The following is a 21,717-nucleotide window of genomic DNA, read 5'->3' on the forward strand; positions in this document are numbered from 1 at the left end:
GAGCCTCTTTAGCTGTTACAGCTTCTTCAGTGCCCTCTCAATTGTCTGCCTTTGTCTAATTGTTTGGGTTGAATTTCACTGAACTTATTTTTTTAAGCTTTAAAAGTTTTGAATTGAATTTGTTTTCCTAATTAATGCATAAAAACATAAAAACTGTACATATCAAAAATGGGGTACATAGAATTTTAAAACTGTTAGACGGACTGAGAGCCAGTACCCAGGTAACTGAATGAAACAGGAGCTCTAAAAATGTGTTTGTGAAAGAGTGGTAATGAGGCTCAGGATGTAGCTTAGTGGTAGAATAGTTGCCTAGCGTGCATGAGAGCCCCAGTGTGTCCAAACGGCTTGGCATGGTGGTGCACACCTGCAATGCCAGACTGTAATCAGGAGGCTGAGGCAGGAGGATCACCAGGAATTCAAGGCCACCCTGAACTACACAGTGAGACCCTGTTTCAAAAAACCAAAAAATCCTCAAAGCTTCCCGAAGGATAAACAGATTGCTGCCAGGCTTTTCGAGAACAGTATGGTAAATGAGAAATTTGACCCAGGCCTTTACTGTTCTGAAGAAAATCATTCATGGCTGTGACTTCTAGTCCTACCCCAACTGTTCAATCGGAGTGGGAGTGAAGACATTTCCCCCAAACACGTTAGCAGTCACTCCCCACGCGCCTAGCACATGTTAGACCCTGGCTTGACCCCTAGTACCAGAAAACAAGAAAAAAGCATCAAACTTTCAGGTTTCCCACGCATTTGCCTGCGCTCCTTGGCAGTGTGATGGTGCTCTCTCCAGTGAAACTTCAAATTCTTTATCTTTCTTTCTCAAGTTCTTCCTTTGTGTGCAGCATTTTGTTTGCTTGCAAACCCATCAGCCCCCTGGGAATTGGCTGTTAGCTCTGTCCACTCTTCTCTTGCTTTGTCATCTCACTGTATTCACTGGTAGCAGGGCCTGATATATTGGAGAAAACACTGCATTTGGTCATTTATATTTCCCCAGACTTTTGGTGGTGTTTACTTTTTTCTGAAGAGAAGTTAACGTTTTTATAGAGTCAGATAATTTCTGGTTTCTATGCCATATTAGGAAATACATTTCCCTCTACCAGATTATAAATATCTTCACTCATCTTCATATTCCATAAACTGGGGTGAAGAGAGAGTTGACAGGAGAATCGCAGATTCACCAAATGAGAGCTAGAAGAGGCCCTGGGGGTGGTGATCGCATGAGCAGGGCGTCGGATGCTTCTGTCCTGCTCAGTATTTGAACCTGGAGCCTCGAGGGCCAAGCGCGCCCTGCACCTGCGGAGCCCCACAGCGCCCAGCTGCTGAATGGAGTGCATGGTGAATTCCTGGCCTTGGGCATGGAAGCCAGCGCCTTCACATGCAGCGAGCCACACTCCAACCCTTTTTATTCTGTAGTTTGAGACAGGGTTTTGTCCAGTCATTAGGTTGCCCAGGCTGGGCTCAAACTTTCCACCCTCCTGCTGTGGAGAATTCTGACGGTTCCAGGCAGCAGGCTTAGGATTTTGGAGGAAGAAAGCAGGAAAAAGATAGAAGGCCAAAAGCCTTAGGGGCATGTGGCTCAGCTCACGGAGAGGCCGGGCTGTGGGCGAGGATGTCTGGAAGTGGGTGAACTGGAAATCTCGTGTACCGACACTCAAGCCTGGACAGCAGCACCGCATGGCCAGTGGCAGGCCGGGCAAGTGTGCGTGTGACAGCAGGAGAGCTACAGAGTCGAGCGGATGGCAGGTGAGCGCAGGGGCCTTGCTGCCCGGGCTATTCTGCTGTCCTCACTCGTTTCTTGCTGCAGAGCGTTTCTGTGCACTTCCTAAGGCTCTGCAAGAATCGTGCAGGGCAAGCTATGGCCGCTCATGCTCCAAACGAGATCACGAGCCCCGCATCGCGGGTGCTGGGACCCAGATGAGGTGGCCCCTCGAGCCCTCGGGCCCACTGCGAATAAGAGGCCCTCACCATGCGCTGGCCACAGCCACTCTCACTGTCCCGCGGTGGCTCTCATTCTAACTTCATCCTGAGCAGCGGAGTCACAGATCGAGTGGTTTTCCTTCGATGGCACCAGGGGTGCTTGGAGAACCGGCTCCACCAAGCTGTAAACAAATGGGGCCGGCCTGGCTTCACGTCCTGATGTTGTCTCAGACCCCTCACTCCTGTAAACTCCACGGCAGCCTCACCAGCTGAGAACCAGTCAGCCCAGTTTGTGAGAAACAGGAGGGACACAGGATTTGACCTGGCTCACATGGCTGCTGAGGTGTTTATTTTTGTTTTGTTTGAGGTTTCATTTTTGCTTTTTGAGACAGGGTCTCTCTGCATAGCCCGGGCTGGCCTCGAATTTGCAGTCTGGCTCCATGTCACATACTGAGCTGCCTCGCTACAGAAGGAGTAGTCTTTGGTGACAAAGAGCCTTTCTCGAAATTGGCTTTGCATGTCAGAGCTATTTCCTTTGAGATTTTACACACTAATCCAGGCATATCTTCTGATTGGGTGGGGGGGTTGTTTTGAAAAAAGGTCTTGCTCTATAGTCCAGGTTGGCCCGAAAGTCCCCATGTAGCCCAGGGGGCTTCCACTTGCAATCCTCCTGCCTCAGCCTCCCAAGTGCTGAGATTATAGATGAGTGCCACCACACCCAGCAATGATCTAATATTTTTAAACATTCAGTCTTTCATCATAAAATATATTTCTTCTCCCTTTATTTATTTTTATGGGGGTTTTTTTATACAGGTTCTCATTATGTAGTTCAGGCTGGCCTTGAACTTGCAACAATTCTCCTGCCTCAGCCTCCCAAGTGCTGAGATTACAGATGTGTGTCACCACACCCAGCAATGATCTAATATTTTTAAACATCCAATCTTCCATCATAAAATATTTCTCCCTTTATTTATTTTTATGGGTTTTTTTTTTTTTTTGATACAGGTTCTCATCATGTAGTTCAGACTGGCCTTGAACTTGCAATAATCCTCCTGCCTCAGCCTCCCAAGTGCTGTGATTACAGGTGTGTGCCACCATGCCTGGCTTTCTCACCATATAAAGTGAGTTTTGGGGGATGGAACAATCTTCATGAGCTTGAACCACCCTGTGTCCTTGTCTCATTACTGAAGAGTAAACAAGTAAAATTTAGCTGGAGATAAAAAAACCAATATACTTGGGTCCCTCCCCAAATTGCCACTGCCCTACCCCCAGATTCTGTGCCTTTGCATGGACTCTGCTGCTTGGGTCCCACCGCCCCAGGGACATTGTGTTTGCACAGTGAAATCAGAAGTGTGCACTGCCCAGCCCCAGGTGTTACTTGTGTCCTCGGAGCTTCAGTGACCTCCGGCCTGAGCACCGGTGTCTCGACACTGGCTGAGGGTTACACATCCTCAGAGATGAGCACCAGCTGTTCCCACACCCAGCTCTCTGCAACGAGAGGATTTGTTTTCCAGTGCTGGGGCGCTGGAACCCAGGGCTTGTGCTTGCAAGGCTCTATCTCTGAGCTACACCCCAGCCCCAAGAAACTGCTTCATAACTGAGAATCAGCCATGTCCTGAGCACTAGGCCAAAGAGCTTCCTGGTATTCTGAACAAATTGGAAGGATGGGCCGGCTGGGCAGCCCGGGAGCACAGGTTTCCACTGCTACGTGAGTTAGTGCCATATTCATTTATTTATGAGACAGGGTGTTGCTGTGTAGTCCAGGCTGGCCCTGAATTCACAACGAGCCTCCTGCCTCAGCCTCCCGAGTGCTGGGATGTCAGGTGTGCACCTAGAATAATTTCTAAAGTTATAAATTGAGTTGGGGTTCAGTCCTCAGTACCAAACCAAACCAAACCAAAGACCCAAAATAAATCCAGTTGGGGGTATAGCTCAGTGGTGGAGTGTTTGTCTAGCAAGTGTAAGGCCCTGGGTTCGATTCCTGACACTAAAAAAGTAAAAATAAAGTTATGAATTTACAAGACTTCAGGAACCCATTTCAATATTTTGGAAAAGGAAATTATGATACAAAATACATGGCACACTATCTTACATAATATAAATGAATATATGAATTATTTTATTTTTTTACTAATTCACAAATGTATGTACAATAGGATTAAAATATTAGGGTCGGAGATTTAGCTCAGTGGTGCTGCTCCTGCCTCACAAGCGCAAGGTCCTGAGTTTGATCCCTGGTACCAAAAAAAAAAACAGATTAAAATATTAAACAGTTGTGTGCCAGGCATGGAGGTGCACACCTATAATCCTAGCTACTCAGGAGCCTGAGGCAGGAGGGTCAAAAGTTGGAGGCCGGGCTTAGGGAGACCCTGTCTCAAAATAAAATAGAAAAAGGGCACAGTATTGTAAGTCCATCCATGTTCTACTGAGTATTTCATCCCTTTTTTTTGAGACAAGTTCTATGTAGTCCAGGCTGGCCTCGAACTCAGGACACAGGCCTATATCGCCGCCGTTATTCCCTTTTATAGTTGAATAAAACCCCACTGTTCAGCAATACCACGCTTTTTAAAATCCACTTCTCAATTGATGGAGCTCTGAGTGTTTGCGCTTCTGGGCGCTCGTGAATAACGCCGGTTTGATCATTCACGGTGGCCCGTGCTCCTGTGCACGCGCGTGTGGGCACTCCCCTAGCAGTGTGCCTGCAGAGGGGCACGGTTGCTAGCCAACACTGCCCGGGGGTTACTGGAACGTTCTCCCCTCGCCTGCGCCTGCGCTGTGCATGCATGCTCCGCGGCTCTCCGCGCCCCCTTCCTCTCGCTGCTGCTCCTGTCTGCTTCTTACCGAGCTGGGGAAAGCATCACACATAGGAAAGCAGAAAACCCTGGCCTGGTTGGGTCAGCAGCCCCGTGAGAGAAGAGATTTTCCTTCCGAGTTCCGGCCTGCGGGTGTCTGCGGGCCGGCTTAGGCGTCTGCGCCTCCAAAGGAGGCTGCTGCAGAGACACCCGCTCATCCCACGGCGCCTTACGTTTGTCTTTTGTTCCTTTACTTTTGAGACAAAGTCTCCGTATGTAGCCCAGGCTGGCCTCGAAGTCCAGGCGATCCTCCTGCCTTGGCCTCCCGAGTGCTGGGATTAGGGCCGTGGCGCTCCTCGCGTGACTCACGCCCAGTGTACGCCCCACCTCCCAGGCCTCTGCCGTGCAAACACAGAAGCACGAGCATGCACGAGTGCTGTGGGGGTCGGGGCGCCGGGTCCCGGTTTGCTCACCGGGCGTCAGTAGCAGGATCGCGTGACTCAGACACCCAGACGCCTCGGCGCGCTTCACGGGGCCCTGCAGTTCCCGCGCTTCCCGGCAGGGGGCGACGCCGCGTTGGGCCTGCGCCGCCCGCGCCCCCTGCTGGCCAAGCGCTTCCGGCCTTTGCGAGACGCGGGTGTGTTAGGCCGTCCTGTCCGAACATTTCCCCTCCGCGCTCCAAGGAAGTGCGACTGAGGGCGAAAGCAGGTGTGGGGCTCCGGTGGCGTCCTCGCGCTCCCGGAGATGCGCGCGCGGCTCCTGGCGGCGGCGTTCAAAGACCCAGCGTGCGGAAGGCGTCGCGCAGGTCGTCGACCTCGTAGAGCGGCTGCGGGGACGGGGACAGGGCCTGTGAGCGCGGGCGGCCGGCGGGGCCGGGGGCTCCCGGGGCAGCGGGCGAGGGGGTTGGGAGGGGACGCGGCCCGGACGGGGGACGGGTGCGGGCGCTGCTCACCAGCAGGATGCGCCGCAGCTGCCTGGACAGGCGAACGGAGTTCTCGTGCAGCCCCTCCCAGGCCTTGAACGTTCTCTCGTGGTTCTCCACGAAGGTGTTCCAGCAGTAGAAGTAGTCTGAGGGGCGGGCGGGACTCATCAGGCCCGCGGGAAGCGCCCCCCACCCAGTACTGCAAATAATGCAAACCCAGCGCCCGGGAGGAGGGTCGCAAGTTTGAGCCCAGCCCAGGCAGCCTAGCAAGGCCCTGTCCCAGCCCGTGAGGTCCCGCCCCCCTACCTTTGAAGGTCATGATTGCTATCTGCACACCCGCGCGGTGCAGCCGCCGAAGCCCCTCGGGCTCGGCCTTGCGGTCCTCGCAGAAGTACAGGCGTGCCGTGAAGATGCGAAGGCTGAGGTTCGGGTTCCCGCGCAGGAAGTCGGCCACGTGCCGCGCGCAGTCATAGCAGGGGCTCCAGGACGTGAACCAGGTGACGCGGTAGCAGCGGCCCGGGTCCAGGTCCCAGTCGGAGATGTAGCGCAGGAACAGCAACTCCACGTGGCAGCCGGACTGTGGGGCGGCGGGGCCTGGCGTGAGCAGGGGACTCGAACCCGCAGCTCCCCGCGCGGTCTGCCGTGGAACCGCACGCGGTCACCAGGGGGCGCCAGAGCCCGCGAGGACCCCGGTGGGTCTGGGATGACAACTGCAGAGCAAGAGCCCAGGCCACCTCCGAGGCAGCTGCTTCTCCGGCCAGGACAGGAAGGCCTGGCTGGTTTTCCAGCTTCTCTCCTACTAGACTGACAAAGTTCCAGCCCTCGGGTCTGCCTCCGCCCCCGGCAATGAGCCTGCTGTGTGCCCTAAGGTCAGGGACAGCGCTGCCAGCCCAGAGCCGTGAGGACCAGGTGAGCTACTCAGCACAAACCTAGGCGAAGAAAATCACAGAGTAACAGCCAGGGACTCGAGCCCCACCCTTCCCTGGCTTCCAGGGGCGCTGGGCGGCACCGCAGGGATGGGGTGGAGTCCTGGAAAAGCCGCCGTTTTCTCAGGCAGCTGAAAGGCTGGTTTCATTAACTGATCAGCCCTGGCTCCTCAGTTTTCCAGCCTCACCATGTTGAACACATTCTCTGCCTATGGTCTATGCGAATGGGAAGAAGCAGAAATCATCTGGAAAACAGAACTGAACCAGAACTGAGTCACTGTAACTTTTCTTTCTTTCTTTTTTTTTTTGATTTTTTGGAAGGGTCTCACTATGTACTTCAGACTGGCCTTGAACTCACTATATTAGCTCAAGCTGGCCTCAAACTCGTGGCAATTCTCCTGCCTCAGCCTCTTGAATACTGGGACTACAGGCATGCACCACTACACCTGACACCTGTAATTTTTCTTAAATTTTTCTTCCTTGATTTTCTTTTTTTTTTTTTAATTTTTTTTGTTACCAGGGATCGAACTCAGGACCTTGTGCTTGCAAGGCAGGCACCATGCCACTAAGCTAAATCCCCAGCTGGTTCTTCCTTGATTTTCAAAAATTCTAAAGATCTCATTTTTTTCCGTCACTGTGAGGGACTGGAGACACAGTTTATGGGTAGAGTGCTTGCATAGCATGCACAAAGCCCTAGGTTCGATCCCCAGCACAGCAAAAACAAATAAATAAATAAAATTAAATTTGCTTGAACTGCCTGATAGTGTTCCCCACCCAAAGTGCTCTTGCCTGACTTCCAAGGTGATTCTGGGGCTGGGAGAGGGGAGGGAAGTTGGGAGGCAGCTCTCCTTGGCACTGGGAGAAGCCCAGGTGTGGGGCCCTGCAGGACGCCCGGGGCTGTGTCCAGAGGGGAAGGGGCCGTGGAGACCCTGGGGCCGAGCTTGTCAGGAAGGGCCAGATGTACCTTGTTCCGCAGGTAGCCGAAGTCCAGGGAGAAGGAGGTGGCGCTGTCCCGGCGCTTCACCACGTAGCACAGGTAGGTTTCGTGCCGACCTTTGGCCCAGCGGACGTTTTTGAAGTGGTACAGAAACTTCCTTTGCTTCATCAGGAGGCTGCGAGGAGGAGAGACAGGGTCCTGGGTTGCGGCCGGCCGTAACCAGCGGGATGTTTGCCCCGTTTGCTGGGTGCCAAGGCCCGTGGAGCACAGGAAGCACCAGATCCTCTCCCGCTCCCAGTGAGGGCCCACGAGAGCTGCCTTTGGTTTTGAGCCCACAGCCATGGGGTTGCAGGCCTGACTTGGCTTCTTTGCTCTGAGCTTCTGTCCCAAGGCCCAGGGTCTTCGTCTCTGTCCCGGCCGGGCCACAGAGCCCTTCTGGGTGTGTTTCCTCCGTGCCCTGTTATGGGTGAAGCTCTGGCCCAGTGCAGTTGTTTTCCACATGTGTGTGTGTGTGTGTATGTGTGTGTGTATGTGTATGTGTGTAGCTAGGCCTCGCCCCGAGGCCCTGCAGCAGTCACCTTCCCCCCCGCCTTGTTTTCCCTCCCCTCTGTGCCTCTGGTCTAGGGGTATGGCCTGTGTCTGAAAAGAAATAGTATTCCAGAACAAAGGAGGGGGAAGCAACTCGGAGAAGCACGCAACTTTTGTGATACGGTTTTTAAAAAGCACCTAAAAACTGAAATAAAAGGAGCAAACCCCCATCCTGCACAGACAGGTGCACAGGCCTGAGGAGGAGGCTAGGTGTCACCTCTGCTCTGTCGGTCCTTCGTCCCCTGGCCGGCCCTTGGCACTCCCGCCCGCCGCTCCAGGCCTCTCCTGACCCGGCCAGCTCCCTGGCCAGTGCAGGTCAGGCAGCCTTTGTATGGGACCCCAAAGCGACATCCTCCCTTCCCTGCCCTCCTGCTGCCTCAGGCCACCCTGCAGCTGGCCTGAGTCCTCTCAGCACTTTCTTCTCGGCCCCCTGGCTGACCGGGTCCCTTCCCTCTGGCTGAAGGCTGCCCCCCTTTTCCTTTTCTGTGGCACTAGGGCTTGAACCAGGGTCCCACAGCTTCGCTGTACCACTGAGCTATACCCCAGGCAGTTCAGGGCACCCCCTCACTGGCAAAACCTACACACCTCAGAGCCGTCCCAGCGGCAAGTCCCCTAGTGAGGTCTTTCCCAGCCGTGCGTGCGCACTTGTAACCCAGAGCTCTGGGAGGCCGAGGCAGGAGGATCGAAATTTCAAGCCCAGCCTGGGCAACTTAGTGACTTAGCGAGATCCTGTCTCAAGGTAAAAAGGGGCTGAGGAAGGGCCGGGGATTTAGCTCAGTGGTTTTGCTGCCTGCTGCGCAAGCGCAAGGACCCGAGTTTGATCCCCGGTACCAAAAAAAAAAAAAAAAAAAAAAAAAGACAAAAAGGGGCTGAGGATGCAACTCAATGCAAAGCCCTTAAATTCAAAGCCTGGTACCATAAAGCAAAACAAAAGCTTCCTCACCACTGTCATCCCAAGTTTTCTTTTCTTTCTTAGGGGAGGGAGTTGAGACAGGGTCTCACTTTGGAGCCCAGGCTGGCCTCAACTCACAGCGATCCTCCTGCCTCAGCCTCCCTAGTGCTGGGATTACAGGCGTGTGCCACCACGCCCAGCTCTTATCGAAATTTTTAAAGCAAAAATCTAACAACAGTCCTTCTCTAATTTTCTATTATTTTCCAACTTATCATTCACTGATGTCTCAGCGTCCTCAATTAGACATTTCCCATTTTGAGGCACAGTGTCGCACACACTGCATTGCGTTGAATCTGCATAAACGCTCTCAGGTTTACCTGAAGCAATCAGCAGTCCCGGTTACAGGTGAAAACAGCGCCACTAGCGATCCGCGTGGGCGCTGGGAGGGCCCGGAGTGTCTCTAGTCCCCGTTGCTCATTTTAACCGAGCTTTATCCAATTTGGGGGCAAGTGCTGTCCCCTAGTGGTGTCGGGGAGAAGTGCAGGGCACTTGTAAAGCGAATTTGAATACGGTTGAGAATTGAAACTCTAACTTTTTTTTTTATAGAGGTGTCATTTACATACAGTAACCTTCGCCCACAGTTCTGTGAGCACCGGCAGATGTAAACACCCCGAGCTGACACCCCGGTGGGTACCCGAGCGTTTCCAGGGCGCCCCGGCCCGAGCTCCCCGAAGCTGGGTTACTGCTCACAGCCTTCGAGCCTTACTGATACAGTATCCAAGAGTATGATTCAAGCGATTACACCCCGACCTTCAGGATAGCTACCTCAGTGCAAATATTAGTCTGCAGAAAATCTAGGTCAAGAGCCAATATCAGTTTCAATTTCATATGCATAAAACTTACCGGAAAGCATTTTACATTAAACCTTAAGACGGATAACTAGATTTATTATCAGCATAAATATTATGTATATCAGAAAATATAAACATTGGTCAACCAAGCTGGGTATGGTGGCACAGGCCTGTAATCCAGCACTCTGGGAGGCTGAGACAGGGAGATCTCAAGTTGGTGCCCAGCCTTCGAAACTTAGTGACTTAGCAAGACACTGTCTCAAAATTAAAAATAAAGAAGTCCTGGGTATGTAGCTCACAGTGAAGGCCTGGGGTTCAATCACCCACAAAAGATAAAAAACAAAGTAAAAATCAGTCAACTGTATTTTTTTTTTGGTACCGGGGATCGAACTCAGGACCTTTCGCTTGTGAGGCAGGTGGTGGAACCACTGAGCTACATCCCCGACCTCAACTGTATTTTTTTTAAGAGTAAAGTGACTGAAGTTGAAGTTTCAATCCTTAGCACCAAAAAAAAAAAAAAAGCAAAATTGACAGGAATCCAAAATACATACTTACAAAGTCCTTACAATAGTTGGCTTTATTTTAAAATGATAGGGCTGGGGATTTAGCTCACTGGTTCCCGTGCCTGCCTGGCAAGCGCAAGGACCCAAGTTCGATCCCTGGGACCAAAAAAAAAGTAATTAAAATGATAATAATTTATTTTGATGATCACCACTACACCATGACAAGTATATAATTATCATGTAATAACTCAGCATATCTACACTCAGCATGTCTACATTCAGCACACAATAGGTTCTTTTTGTTTTGTTTTGTTTTGGTACTGGGGATCCAACTTGGGACCTTGGGACCTTGCGCTTGTTCGGCAGGCGCCGGAACCACTGAACTAAATCCCCGGCCCCTACAATAGGCTCTTAATACACCCAGAAGAGAAAAGAAAAAAAGCTTTTGGAACTCAGCCTGTCATTTTGTTTTATGGTACTGGGGAATAAACCCAAGAAGTGTTGAGCTACATCCCCCCTTTTTTTTTCTTTTTGAGACAAGGTCTTGCTAAGTTGTGCAGGTTGCTCTCAAACTTGTGATCCTCCTGCCTCAGCCTCCCAGAGTGCTGGGACTACAGGTGAGGGAATTCGAGGGTCCCCCTGTCCTGGCAGTTTCTCAGGGCAGCAGGTTGACAGCTGTCACACAGCTGTGTCCCCTGGGACAGGGCACGCACTGCAGCCCTGAGATGCAAACCAAGGACAGATGGGTTAAAAATAACCCTGACCACGCACCCGCCAGCCATCCTGTGGAGCTCTGCGGGTGTGGCCTTCCCCAGGCTGTCACTGCTTTCTCCTGTCCAATTCCATCTTTGACTCCTTCTTACAGTAAACTGGGGAAGCATTGATGTAATTTCCCTTCAGGAAGATTTTTCTGAAGGAAACTTACTACTAAGAATGGGGTTTTTTTGGGGGGGGCAGTGCTAGGAATTGAACCCAGGTACGTGCCGGGCCAGTGCTTTACCACTGAGCCACACTCCCTCCCCTGCCATCAAAGTTCTTACCTCTGTAGGGGAAATTTGTTGTAAAAAATTAAACTAAGATGAAATATGTGGATTAGGTATGATTCTCAGACATTCACAATAATCATGAAAATAAGACTAGAACAAGCTGTCTATTAATAACTTATGAACTGCATGTGAAGACATTGTGAAAAATCTTACAGAACCACATTGAAGAAGTAAGTTAAACTATGTCTGAAAAATGGAAAGTAGCAAAAATTGCCTCACCAAAGCTGCCTAACAACTGATCCTGAAACATTAAATAACTTGCTTCAGTGAATTCAAGCAATTAATCTTCCACGTTTGACATTTTTTTAAAAATGCCAATTTCCTTACTATAGCTAAATCGTTTTAATAAAATCTCCCTAGGCAAATTTGTCTTTGAATGGCTCTGTTGTTGGATACTTACAAAATGATAATAAAAATGACCGCTGCTGTTTTGAGAATAGCGCTGTGGTGAGCTTATCATGATTTGAGTCTATGAAGATCTACTGTTGATTCTATTGCCATAAACTACTTCCAGTTGTGCCACAAATCTCAAGACAAGTCAGTGAGTCCACATGATACTCCTTTTGCAACGTAGAACAGAAAGAGTAAAGAGAGAGACAGAGACACACATGGAGGGAGGGAGGGAGGGAGAGAGAGGGAGAGAGATAGCAGGCTGAGAGCAGGCAGACCTGACAGGCACCAGGGACAGCTCCGTGTGCACCACCGCGCGGACCCCCAAGCCCAGGGCTCAGCTTGCCCCTCACCTGTCCATGGTGGTGTCCAGTGTCTCCTCACCCCCGAAGCCTTGGCTGAGGAGATCCTGCCCCAGGCAGTGCCGCCTCACCACCTCTGTCTGACAGAGCTGGGCCTTGCATTCAAATTTGAGCTTCCTTGGGCTCCTCCCCTGCCTGTCACCCCCAGGTAGCCCAACTGCAGGGCTTGGTCCAGTGACGGTGGGCGGAGTTGTCGCATGCAGAGTGCACTCACCTTGTTCCCCATATAGGCTCCCTGTATGAGTGACAGCCCACACACTCCATGGAGGTATCTGAGATCAAGAGGCAGTGACAGCAGACATCTCTTAAATTATAGTCATGGTAATGAAATATATATACATATATATGTATATACATATATATGTATATGTATGCATATGTATATATATAAATAATGTTTTTTGCAGTGTCAGAGATGGACACAGGGTCCCCTACAAGCTAGGCAAGTGCTCTACCACTGAACTACTGTACATCCCCAGCACAGTAAACAATATCATTGAACTGGGCCTTGTGGCACATGCCTGTAGTCCCAACATTCTGGAAGACTGAGGCAGGAGGATCTCAAAAGTTCCACCCCAGCCTGGGCAACTTAGCAAGACCCTGTGTCAAAATTAAAAAACAAAACCAAACCAATAATAACTGGGGATGTAAATCAGTGCAAAGGCTTGGGTTTAATCCTCAGTATCAGAAAAAAGAAATAAAACACAGTACATATTTTTTGAGACAGGGCCTTGCTCTGTAGTTCAGGCTGGCTTGAACTCACGATGCACCGCAGGCAGGCCTCGAACTAGTACTGGTCCTCCTGCTTCAGCTTCCCGAGTGCTGGGATTACAGGCAAATACATTTAATTTGAAAGCACAATAATAATAATGCAATTCTCACATTCACTTAAATGCACTGGAAAGCATCTAAGTAGCAGCACTAGGGACAGGCACTACCTGCCCCTGCTTTATGCCCAAACAAGTACACTCGGTTATATAGGATTCAGGATATAGAAGTTTCTGCTTTCCAATCCACGCATTTTTTTTTTTTTGGTTTTTTGTTTTGTTTTTTTGGTACTGGGGATCGAACTCGGGTCCTTGTGCTTTCAAGGCAAGCAGCAGAACCACTGAGCTAAATCCCCCGCCCATGTTTCTCTTTTTGGTTGCCTTACAAGAATTGGTGTTTACACCAAAGAGATTTGGAATGAGCTATCTTTTCTGTTAAAAAAATCTTTAATTTGAAGTCAGAGGAAGCGATGCCACCCAAATACCAAAATGTTTATTTCACTGGACAGAATCCTGGTTAAACTGACTCCAGTGAATAAGGGGAACAGGCTGGGCTTTTCCGATGAGGGTTGGAGTTCCTGCCCTCCTGCATGTGGTCCCCTGAGGTTTTCCTCCTCCCTCCCCATCAGGGCATGGGAACTCACCTCCTCTGTCAGAGGACGCTGGGTCCCCACCTCCTGTCCTCCCTCCCTCCCTCCCCATGCATCAGTGTCTCCAATGGCAGCATCTTCCTTCCAGTTGCTCACCTGAAGACCTGGGAGCCCTAAATCCCATGCCCGGCCTGGCGTGGCTGCAGAGCTTGTGACCCCTCCCCAGGTACCAGCAGTGGCCCTCCCATGCCCTGCACACCCACCTGAGCTGAATGCTCGGGAGTCAGCTTCGGCTGCCTTCTGGCTCACCCTGGTTCAGTGCAGTCCGCTCTCACCCAGACACTCACCGCTGCCCCATCTGACCCCATCTCCGTCAACACCTTCCCTTGCACACCAGGAGCACACGTCCAACCTCTGCCCTGGCCCTGGCCCTGGTCCTGGCCCAGGATGCCCGGTCTTGTGTATCCTTACAGCCCAGCCCTGCATTTATTTCCTGTCCCCTCAGATGCCCTGGCAGCTGAGACTCTTCTCGACCACTGTACCTGAGATATCAACAAAATCCTCATTCCCCACTGCCTTTCCCCCTTCCCTAGTTTATGTTTCTCTTCAGCACTTAGCACTTCAGATTTGATTTTACTCAGCAGTCTGGATTATTATTTCTGAAAGGTTTCTTCCAGGCACCAGGGAAATGGGAGGCGGCAGTCATCCTTGACACTCCAAGTTCCATAGAGGAGTTGGGCAGTAGGGAGAGAGACCTAACTTGTCCTCTGCAAAAGGGTCTGGACATTTGAATCTTTTTGGGGGGGAGGGGTTGAGACAGGGTCTCTCTCTGTAGCCCAGGCTGGCCTTGAACTCTCGGCAATCCTCCTGCCTCAGCCTCCGTCCTGAGTGCTGGGATTACCATTGTGTGCTACCACGTCGAGACATTTTCGATTGTTTTTACTTGTATGGCTCAGTGGCATTAATTATATTTAATGTTGCATAACCATCGCCATAATCTGGTTCCAAAATCTTTTATCACACTAAAGAAAGAGAAAGCCTGCAACAATTAAGCAATAACTCATTATTTTCCCCTCCCCGACCCCCTAACAAGCTCTCATCTACTTCCTGGCTTGAAGAATTTGCCTATTCAAAGCATTCCACGTAAGCGGCATCCTACGAATACATGGCTGGCTTATCTATTTTGCATCCTGTTTTCAGGATTCACCCGCATTGGTGGAGTATGGTGGTGTGCGCCTGTGACACCAGCTTGCAGGAGGCCAAGGCTGGAGGGTGGAAAGTTCAAAACCAGTCTGGACAACATGGCAAGGGCCCATCTCCAATGAAACAAAACAGAAACAACACAAATTCAACCGTGTTATGTTATGTTCCACGAATCAACACTTCATTACTGCTGCTGCTCGTGTTCCACTTGTATCTGTGTTGCCTTTGGCGTCTGGTTCCTCTGTTGAGGGACCCTGGGCTGCTCTACCCTTGCTGCCGGGAATGGCATGGAAGGGACTCGGGCATGGGACAGCAGTGCAGTCCCTGTTGTACGTTCTTTTGGACCCAAGCGTGGAATCACACAGTCTTTCCTGCCTCAGAGTTGAAATCAGGGCCTTGTGTATGCTAGCACGTGCTTTTCAAAATTTCTATTGTTTTTGAAATAAAATTGTATATATTTAGGTGTACAATGCAAGGTTTTTTACAGACACACAGTGTGGCAATGAGCTAACCAGCCTGTCCTCACCTGTGACCTTTCCATGCATGCATGCGCCTGAAATTGTCCACCGGTGACTCCAATGCACAACCCGAATTGTCCCTGCAGTCTCGGCCCTGTGCAGGGTGTCATGACTTTCTCACCCTGTACATTGGAGCTTCGCACCCATACCCAGCATCGCCCCTGTCCTCACCACCCCACTTGCTGCTGCTGCGTACTTGGCTTTTTTTAAACTCCACAAACGAGTGAGGTTGTGCAGTATTTTTTCTTGCATCTCTCATTTCTTAGCTTAATGTCCTCCAGTTTCCTTCCCTTGGCACAAATGGCAGGGTGTCCTTTTCATGGGACAAGTGACCCTGTACACACGATGGCTCTGTTCCTTCCTCCACACATCTGCTGACATCGGGCCTCTATTGTGGGGGACACTGGGATGGGGAGAGCAGGCCTGTCTGAGCTGTGGGCCTCACCCTGGGCGTGGGATGCCACCACACATGGTGGTGCCATTTGTAAGTTCTTTCTTTTTGCGGGAACGACACAGAGCTTTCCATAATGGGGACATTCCCATCCCAGCCTGCAAGGGCCCAGGCTGTGGCCTCTGCTTCTGACCAACTTTCTGAGTCTGGTTAATTTGCTAAGCTGGGTCACACAGCCCAGGGAGGCGTTCACAGATGTTTACTGGTTAATTACGCGAGTAGAGGAGATGACAAGGGGCCAGGTGAACAGCCAGGTGAGGAGGAGCATGGGTAACATCTGCCAGGGTCCCCCAGGTGGGAGCTTCTGTCCCCGTGGAATCAGGGCGCATCGACCTCCCAGCCTGGAAGTGGCCTTCGTGCCAAAGGTCAGGGGTTTTTATGGCGGCTGGGCAATTCCAGCACAGCTGATTATTAACTCCATTTCCATTAGAATAAAAATGCTATCATCCCAAAATTCCAAGGGATTTAGGAGCTCTGTATCCGATGCACTAGCACTCTGAAATTGTAAGGATTTTAAGAGATTTGCAGTAGGAACCAGGAGCAGAACTGGAATCTGTATTATTATTTCACAAAGCTGATAGTGTAGTGACGTTTTAGTTTCCCTGACCCTTGCATTGTGCTAAGTTTTTCCCTGTATGTATCTCCTGGGTGTTTGTGTATCTTTTCAGAAATGACTACTCGGATGTTTTGTCCAGTCTTAAATTCTGTTGCTTGGTTTTCTGCTATTGAGTCGTGAGTTCCTTTTATATTTTGTTTTATGTTTTGTTTGTTTTTTAATGATCCTACAATTCCTTTTCCCCCCTTTTATGCTTGTAATACAGAACAGTATGCTCATTTTGGGGAGTTGGTACAGGCATGTAACAATCTTAATCATTATGATGCCTTTAAACCTTACCAGATATATGGTTTGCATGTATTTTCTCCCAGCCCATGGGCTGCTTTTTGCTGAGGAGAGCACTTGCCTAGCACAGGCCACCTTTCATTTTGTTGGTTGTTTCCTTTGCTGTGCAAAAGCTTTGCAGTTTGTTGTAGTCCCACTTGTGGTTTTTTGTTGTTTTGGTTTTTGTTCTTTACTTTTGTTGCCTGTTCTTTTGGTGTCACATCCAAACTATCACTGCCAATGCAATGTGAAGATGACTTCTCCTTATGTGGCTTTTTTTTTCTAGAAATATTATGATTTTAGTTCTTATGTTTCAGTCTTTAATCCATTTTGAGTTGATTTTTGTCTTTGGGATAAAAGTCCAATTTTATTCTCTTGTGTGTGGATATCTAATATTCCCAGAACCACTTACTGAACACGCTGTCTTTTCCCTGTTGTTGGCTCTTGGCATGCATTATGGTTTGCATGTTGAATGTCCCCCGAAGGCCATGAGCTAAAGGCTGAGTCAGCAGCCTGCACCACTACTCAGGGGGCAGAACCTCTGGAGGTGGAGCCTGATGAAAGCTTTTGGTCACGGTACCTAATGTTTTTACTCTGTTGTTGAATTCATGTTGCTGGTGCCTTTATGGGGGATTTTTGCATATCATATGCTTTTCATTTTCTTTGAGCCAGAGTCATATGTAGTCCAGGACTGCCTTGAACTTGTGATCTTCCTGCCTCAGACCTCTGAGTACTGAAATTACAGGTGTGTGCCACCACACCTCTCTCATAACATTCCTCTTCTCCTCCATCTCTTCCTCCTCTTCCTCCTCCTCCTTCTCCTCCTCCTTCTCCTCCTCCTCCTCCTCCTCCTCCTCTTCCTCTTCCTCCTCCTTTCAGTACCAGGGATGGAACTCAGCACCTTCACACCGAGCTACATCCCTAGCTCTTTTTTATTTTTTGAGACAGTGTCTTGCTAAGTTGCTCAGTCTGGGCTCAAACTTGTGATTCTCCTGCATCAGCCTCCCAGAGTGCTGTGATTGCAAGTATTCACTGTGCCTGGCTCATCATCATATACTTCTGGCAACATTTTTAACCAGAGATGAGAGAGAGAAAGAGAGAGACTCTGATTGGCTGAAACTATGGAATTATTACTTTTTAAAAGCCCAATAGCTTCTAAGATTGGGGCTCTCCCTCTCTCTCTGCTCAGCCCGACTGGAGGGCGATCCCATCCCTCTATACACAAGTTTATGACCTGACAAGCTTATCCAGTGGCTGGAAAACAGAGAGGTTGGGGCTGAGATTTGAACCCCCGTTGGCTTCGTACGAAGCCCGTGCAGTGCTGTCATGGTGGTAAAATCAACCCTACAGATCTGCTGTGGTTTGAATCTCCCCTCCAAACCCGCACTGAAATCTAATTGCACTGCTATGGTGGTAAGGGGTGTGTGTGTGTGTGTGTGTGTGTGTGTGTGTGTGTGTGTGTGTGTGTCTGGGAAGGGGGAGCAGAGCCTTTCTCAGAATCCACCGATTGCCTTGGAAACGCGTCTTGATGCACAGTGTGGGCCCGCCCGCCTGCGCATGTGCACACGCCTCCGTCCCCGTGTGTGCCCTCGGCTGTGCTGCCCAGAGCACGAGGTCTCTCATCTCCTGGCTCCCAGCTCTTGGACCGCTCAGCTTCCAGAAACGTGAGCCCAGTACATTTCTATTTGTGAGAATAATTTACCCAGCCCACAGTATTGTGTTACAGCAGCAGAAAACAGACTAAGACAAGCTCTAAGCTGACTTGGCCTTATCATCTAGAAACCCTCTCCAGAGCTGGTGGGGCCTTGCTGCGTGTTGCTGTATCAGTCAGCGTTGCGTGGGGTGCGCATTCTGGCACAGTCTACTGCTTCTGGTCTGGAGGACTACTGTGACTGGCACATAAAAACAGAGTGGATCTTGCAGATGCTTAAATCTAAGTCCAACTGAAACAGGAGCATGTTTTGTCAAAGAGGGTCTTCTGCTACAATTATCTGTGCATATTTATTTACTGCATTTTACAGAGTGTATCCGGTATGGTGTTGCAGAACCTAATAAACACAAGCAGTGTATGTTCTTATATGGCGGCTCCTGGGGTTTTGTTTTGTTTTTTGGTAACCGGGGATAGAACTGGGGACCTTGCGCTTTCGAGGCAGGCCGTGGCACCACTGAGCTAAACCCCCGGCCCAGCTTCCAGGGTTTTGAGAAGCCTCCTTTGCCGGGTGTCATCTGTAAAGTGGACTTTCCCCTGGGGCTGCCGGCGCACACCTGTCATTTCAGGACCTTGGGAGGCTGAGGCAGGAGGACTGCAAGTTCAAGGCCAGCCAAAACAATTTAGCAACTTAGTGAAACCCTGTCTCAAAATAAAAAATAAAGAGGACCTGGCGATGCAATTTAGTGCAAAGGCCCTGGGTTCAATCCCAGTACCATGAGAGGAGGAGGGGAGGAGGAGGAGGAAATTCCACATATAAACACAGGTCTTAGGTAATTAGTACATAGAAATGAGACTCCTGGAGAGAAAAGAATTGTTTCTTTTGCTGTTCTACACCTTTGGGAACAATGCAAAAAATACTTTTATGAGAAATTTATGTACAACATTTTTAAAAGCTGAAATTATTCATTTGGCTAATATTTTTTGAAAACTTTTTTTTTTTGTGGCACCAGGGATCCAACTTGGGTCCTTGCACTTGTGCAGCAGGCAGCGAAACCACTGAGCTAAATCCCCAGCCCTGAAAACTTACTATGAGAAAGCATAAGGCAAACACAGAGGGAGATAATGATGTGCGTTATAATTCTTCAAGTAGTTTGTGATGCTGTTGCAACCTTTCAAAATAGGCAAAATACTCAAAGAACAATGTAAAAGAATTACTTAAGCCTGAAATCCCAGCTACTGGGCAGGCTGGGGCAGAAAACTCAAAAGTCAGTCTGGGCAACATAAAGAGACCTTACCTAAATATAAAATAAAAAATAAAATAAAATGAATTCGTCTTAATCTAGCTCTATCCTAGTCAACGTGGGGCACACACAGCTGGAGAAAAGCTGAAATCAAAGGAACAGTACTTACCTAACATATATGAGGCTCTGGGTTCCATCTCTAACACTGGGGGGAAAATACCACAACTTCAAGACAGCTGTAGACGCGGTAGTAGATTGATGAATGGATAAGATTTGAGAAGACAGGACAGAGAATTCCTGGGGGACAGACTAGACCAGGGATGGTGAACCTTTTAGAGATGGAGTGCCCCAACTGCAACCCAAAACCCACTTATGTATCACTAAGTATGGACTCTGCAATTAACCTGAGTACCGAGGTGTAGCTTAGAAAAGCAAACTTACATATTAACATCTCTCGTGTTTTTTTTTTTTTTTTTGGTACCAGGGATCGAGCTCCTGACCTTGCACTTGCAAGGCAGGCGCTGGAACCACTGAGCTAAATCCCCGGCCCAACATTTTTTGTCTTAAAAGAAAAACACAGTAATAGAGTTTTCAATGATACAAACAGCTTTTTGTTGAAAGGGAAAAGTTTGCATTTGGCATGCTTTTGCATAATTAATGTGATCTTTGTTCTTGTGTGCTCGCCGATAATTTGTCAAACCTTTGCTCATACATCCTCAGTTTGAGAGCAACACATGTAACACTCAGGTCGTCTGTTAGTGTGTTTCTCCTTTGGAGAAAGGTTCAAAGCTGAAAACAGCTGCTCACAAGCATAAGATGACCCATACAGGCCAAGTGTGGTGGCACACGCCTGTAGTCCCAGCACTTGGGAAGCTGAGGCAGGAGGATTGCTGTGAGTTCAAGGCCAGCCATAGCTACATAGTGAGTTCAAGGCCAGCCTGAACTGCATAGCAAAACTCTATGCTCAAAAAAAAAAAAAAATCCATACAAAGTTAAAAAAGAAAAGCAATCCGTTCCTCTTTTTTTGGGGGGGTACCGGGGATCGGGTCCTTGCGCTTGCGCCACAGGAGGCAAAACCACTGAGCTAAATGCCGGGTCCCTCTTTTTTTTTTTTTTTTTTTTTTTGAGACAGGGTCTTGCTATGCAGACCAGCCTGGCCTTGAACTCACTGCAATCCTCCTGCCTCAGCCTTCTGAGGGCTGGCACTACAGGCATGCACCATCACACCCAACCTTCTTTTTGTTGTTGTTTTCTGGTACCAGGGATCAAACTCAGGACCTTGTGCTTGCAAGGCAGTTGACGGAACCACTGATCTAAATCCCCCGCCCCTTCTTTTGTTTTTTGAGAAAGGGTCTTGCTATGTAGCCCAGGCTAACCTACAACTCTCAATCCTCCTGCATCAGCCTTCCAAATTCTTCGATGATGGACAAGTTTCCCCACCCCTGCCTACATGAGCTTCTTAAGAAAAACTCTTTTTTTGAGATAGAGTCTTGCTCTGTTGCCCAGACTGCCTCAGCCTCCCAAGTAGCTGGGATCACAGGTGTGCATGACCACGCCTGTCTGAAGGAAAAATTTCTAACAAAATCTACAGCTAAATAACTTTCATCCAACTGTAGAAAATTTTAAGTTACCGAGACATCATTTTTAACTTATGTCCAGTGTAAGAAAATAGTTTGTGTGGGGATTTAGCTCAGTGGTTCCGCTGCCTGCCTTGCAAGTGCAAGATCCCAAGTTTGATCCCTGGTACCAAAAAAAAAAAGTATGCCAGGAAATAGTTTGTTTCTTAGAAAATAGTTTATTTCTTAGAAAATAGTTTTTTTCTTATTTCCGGCTCACCCTTCTTCTTCTGAAGGAAAAATGTATCTCTTTTAATTACAAAATCATTTCCAGTGCCTGTGAAGTTGGCACGAGTGGAGATTAGAAAAACAATTTTGTCAGGTGTTGTTCAGTCCTTAACTGCTTTCCTCACTAACTACCCTCTTGCCTCACCAACTTCTCTTGAAAAACCACAGCACAACTTGGTTATTTTTTTGGTACCGGGCATCGAACTCAGGACCTTTTGCTTGCGAGGCAGGCGGCGGAACCACGGAGCTAAATCCCCAGCTCAACTTGGTTATTTTTAGTGAAAAAAACCCATGCCTTGGAAATCGTGCTGCCCATCGCTGTGTTGTCCACCTGGACCCGACCACTTCTTTCCGTCGAGGGAATCACAGGTGAGGCCAGCAGCCCCTGCCTCCGGAGCCACTCAGACGATGACCCCGGCGCTATTTCTGACACCAGTGGGCTTGGT

At 49.3% G+C, this 21,717-nt stretch overlaps 1 protein-coding gene across 1 annotated transcript; it reads right to left on the reverse strand.

Annotated features, from left to right (window-relative positions):
- Positions 1-1,291: 1,291 nt before the first annotated feature.
- Aicda (activation induced cytidine deaminase) lies at positions 1,292-7,870 on the reverse strand. Its single transcript, XM_004869540.3, has 4 exons — positions 7,522-7,870; positions 5,938-6,208; positions 5,662-5,777; positions 1,292-5,535 (listed from the first exon to the last, which is right to left on the reverse strand). Exons 1-4 carry the CDS (start codon positions 7,834-7,836, stop codon positions 5,482-5,484), a joined length of 756 nt encoding a protein of 251 aa, XP_004869597.1. The 5' UTR covers positions 7,837-7,870; the 3' UTR covers positions 1,292-5,481.
- Between the last annotated feature and the right edge of the window lie 13,847 nt (positions 7,871-21,717).

Source organism: Heterocephalus glaber, unplaced genomic scaffold, assembly GCF_053883595.1.
Source record: "Heterocephalus glaber isolate CG9 unplaced genomic scaffold, H.glaber_assembly_v1.0 deba00001444, whole genome shotgun sequence".
NCBI classification, from domain to species: domain Eukaryota; kingdom Metazoa; phylum Chordata; class Mammalia; order Rodentia; family Bathyergidae; genus Heterocephalus; species Heterocephalus glaber.

Excerpts from the sequence above, each read along its gene's own strand:
- Aicda (XM_004869540.3), bottom strand. The coding sequence starts at position 7,836 with ATGGCTGTGGGCTCAAAACCAAAGGCAGCTCTCGTGGGCCCTCACTGG. Across the intron at positions 5,778-5,937 it reads AGCAATCATGACCTTCAAAG|ACTACTTCTACTGCTGGAAC; the intron begins GTAGGGGGGCGG and ends CCCGCCCCTCAG. Across the intron at positions 5,536-5,661 it reads AGCTGCGGCGCATCCTGCTG|CCGCTCTACGAGGTCGACGA; the intron begins GTGAGCAGCGCC and ends CCGTCCCCGCAG.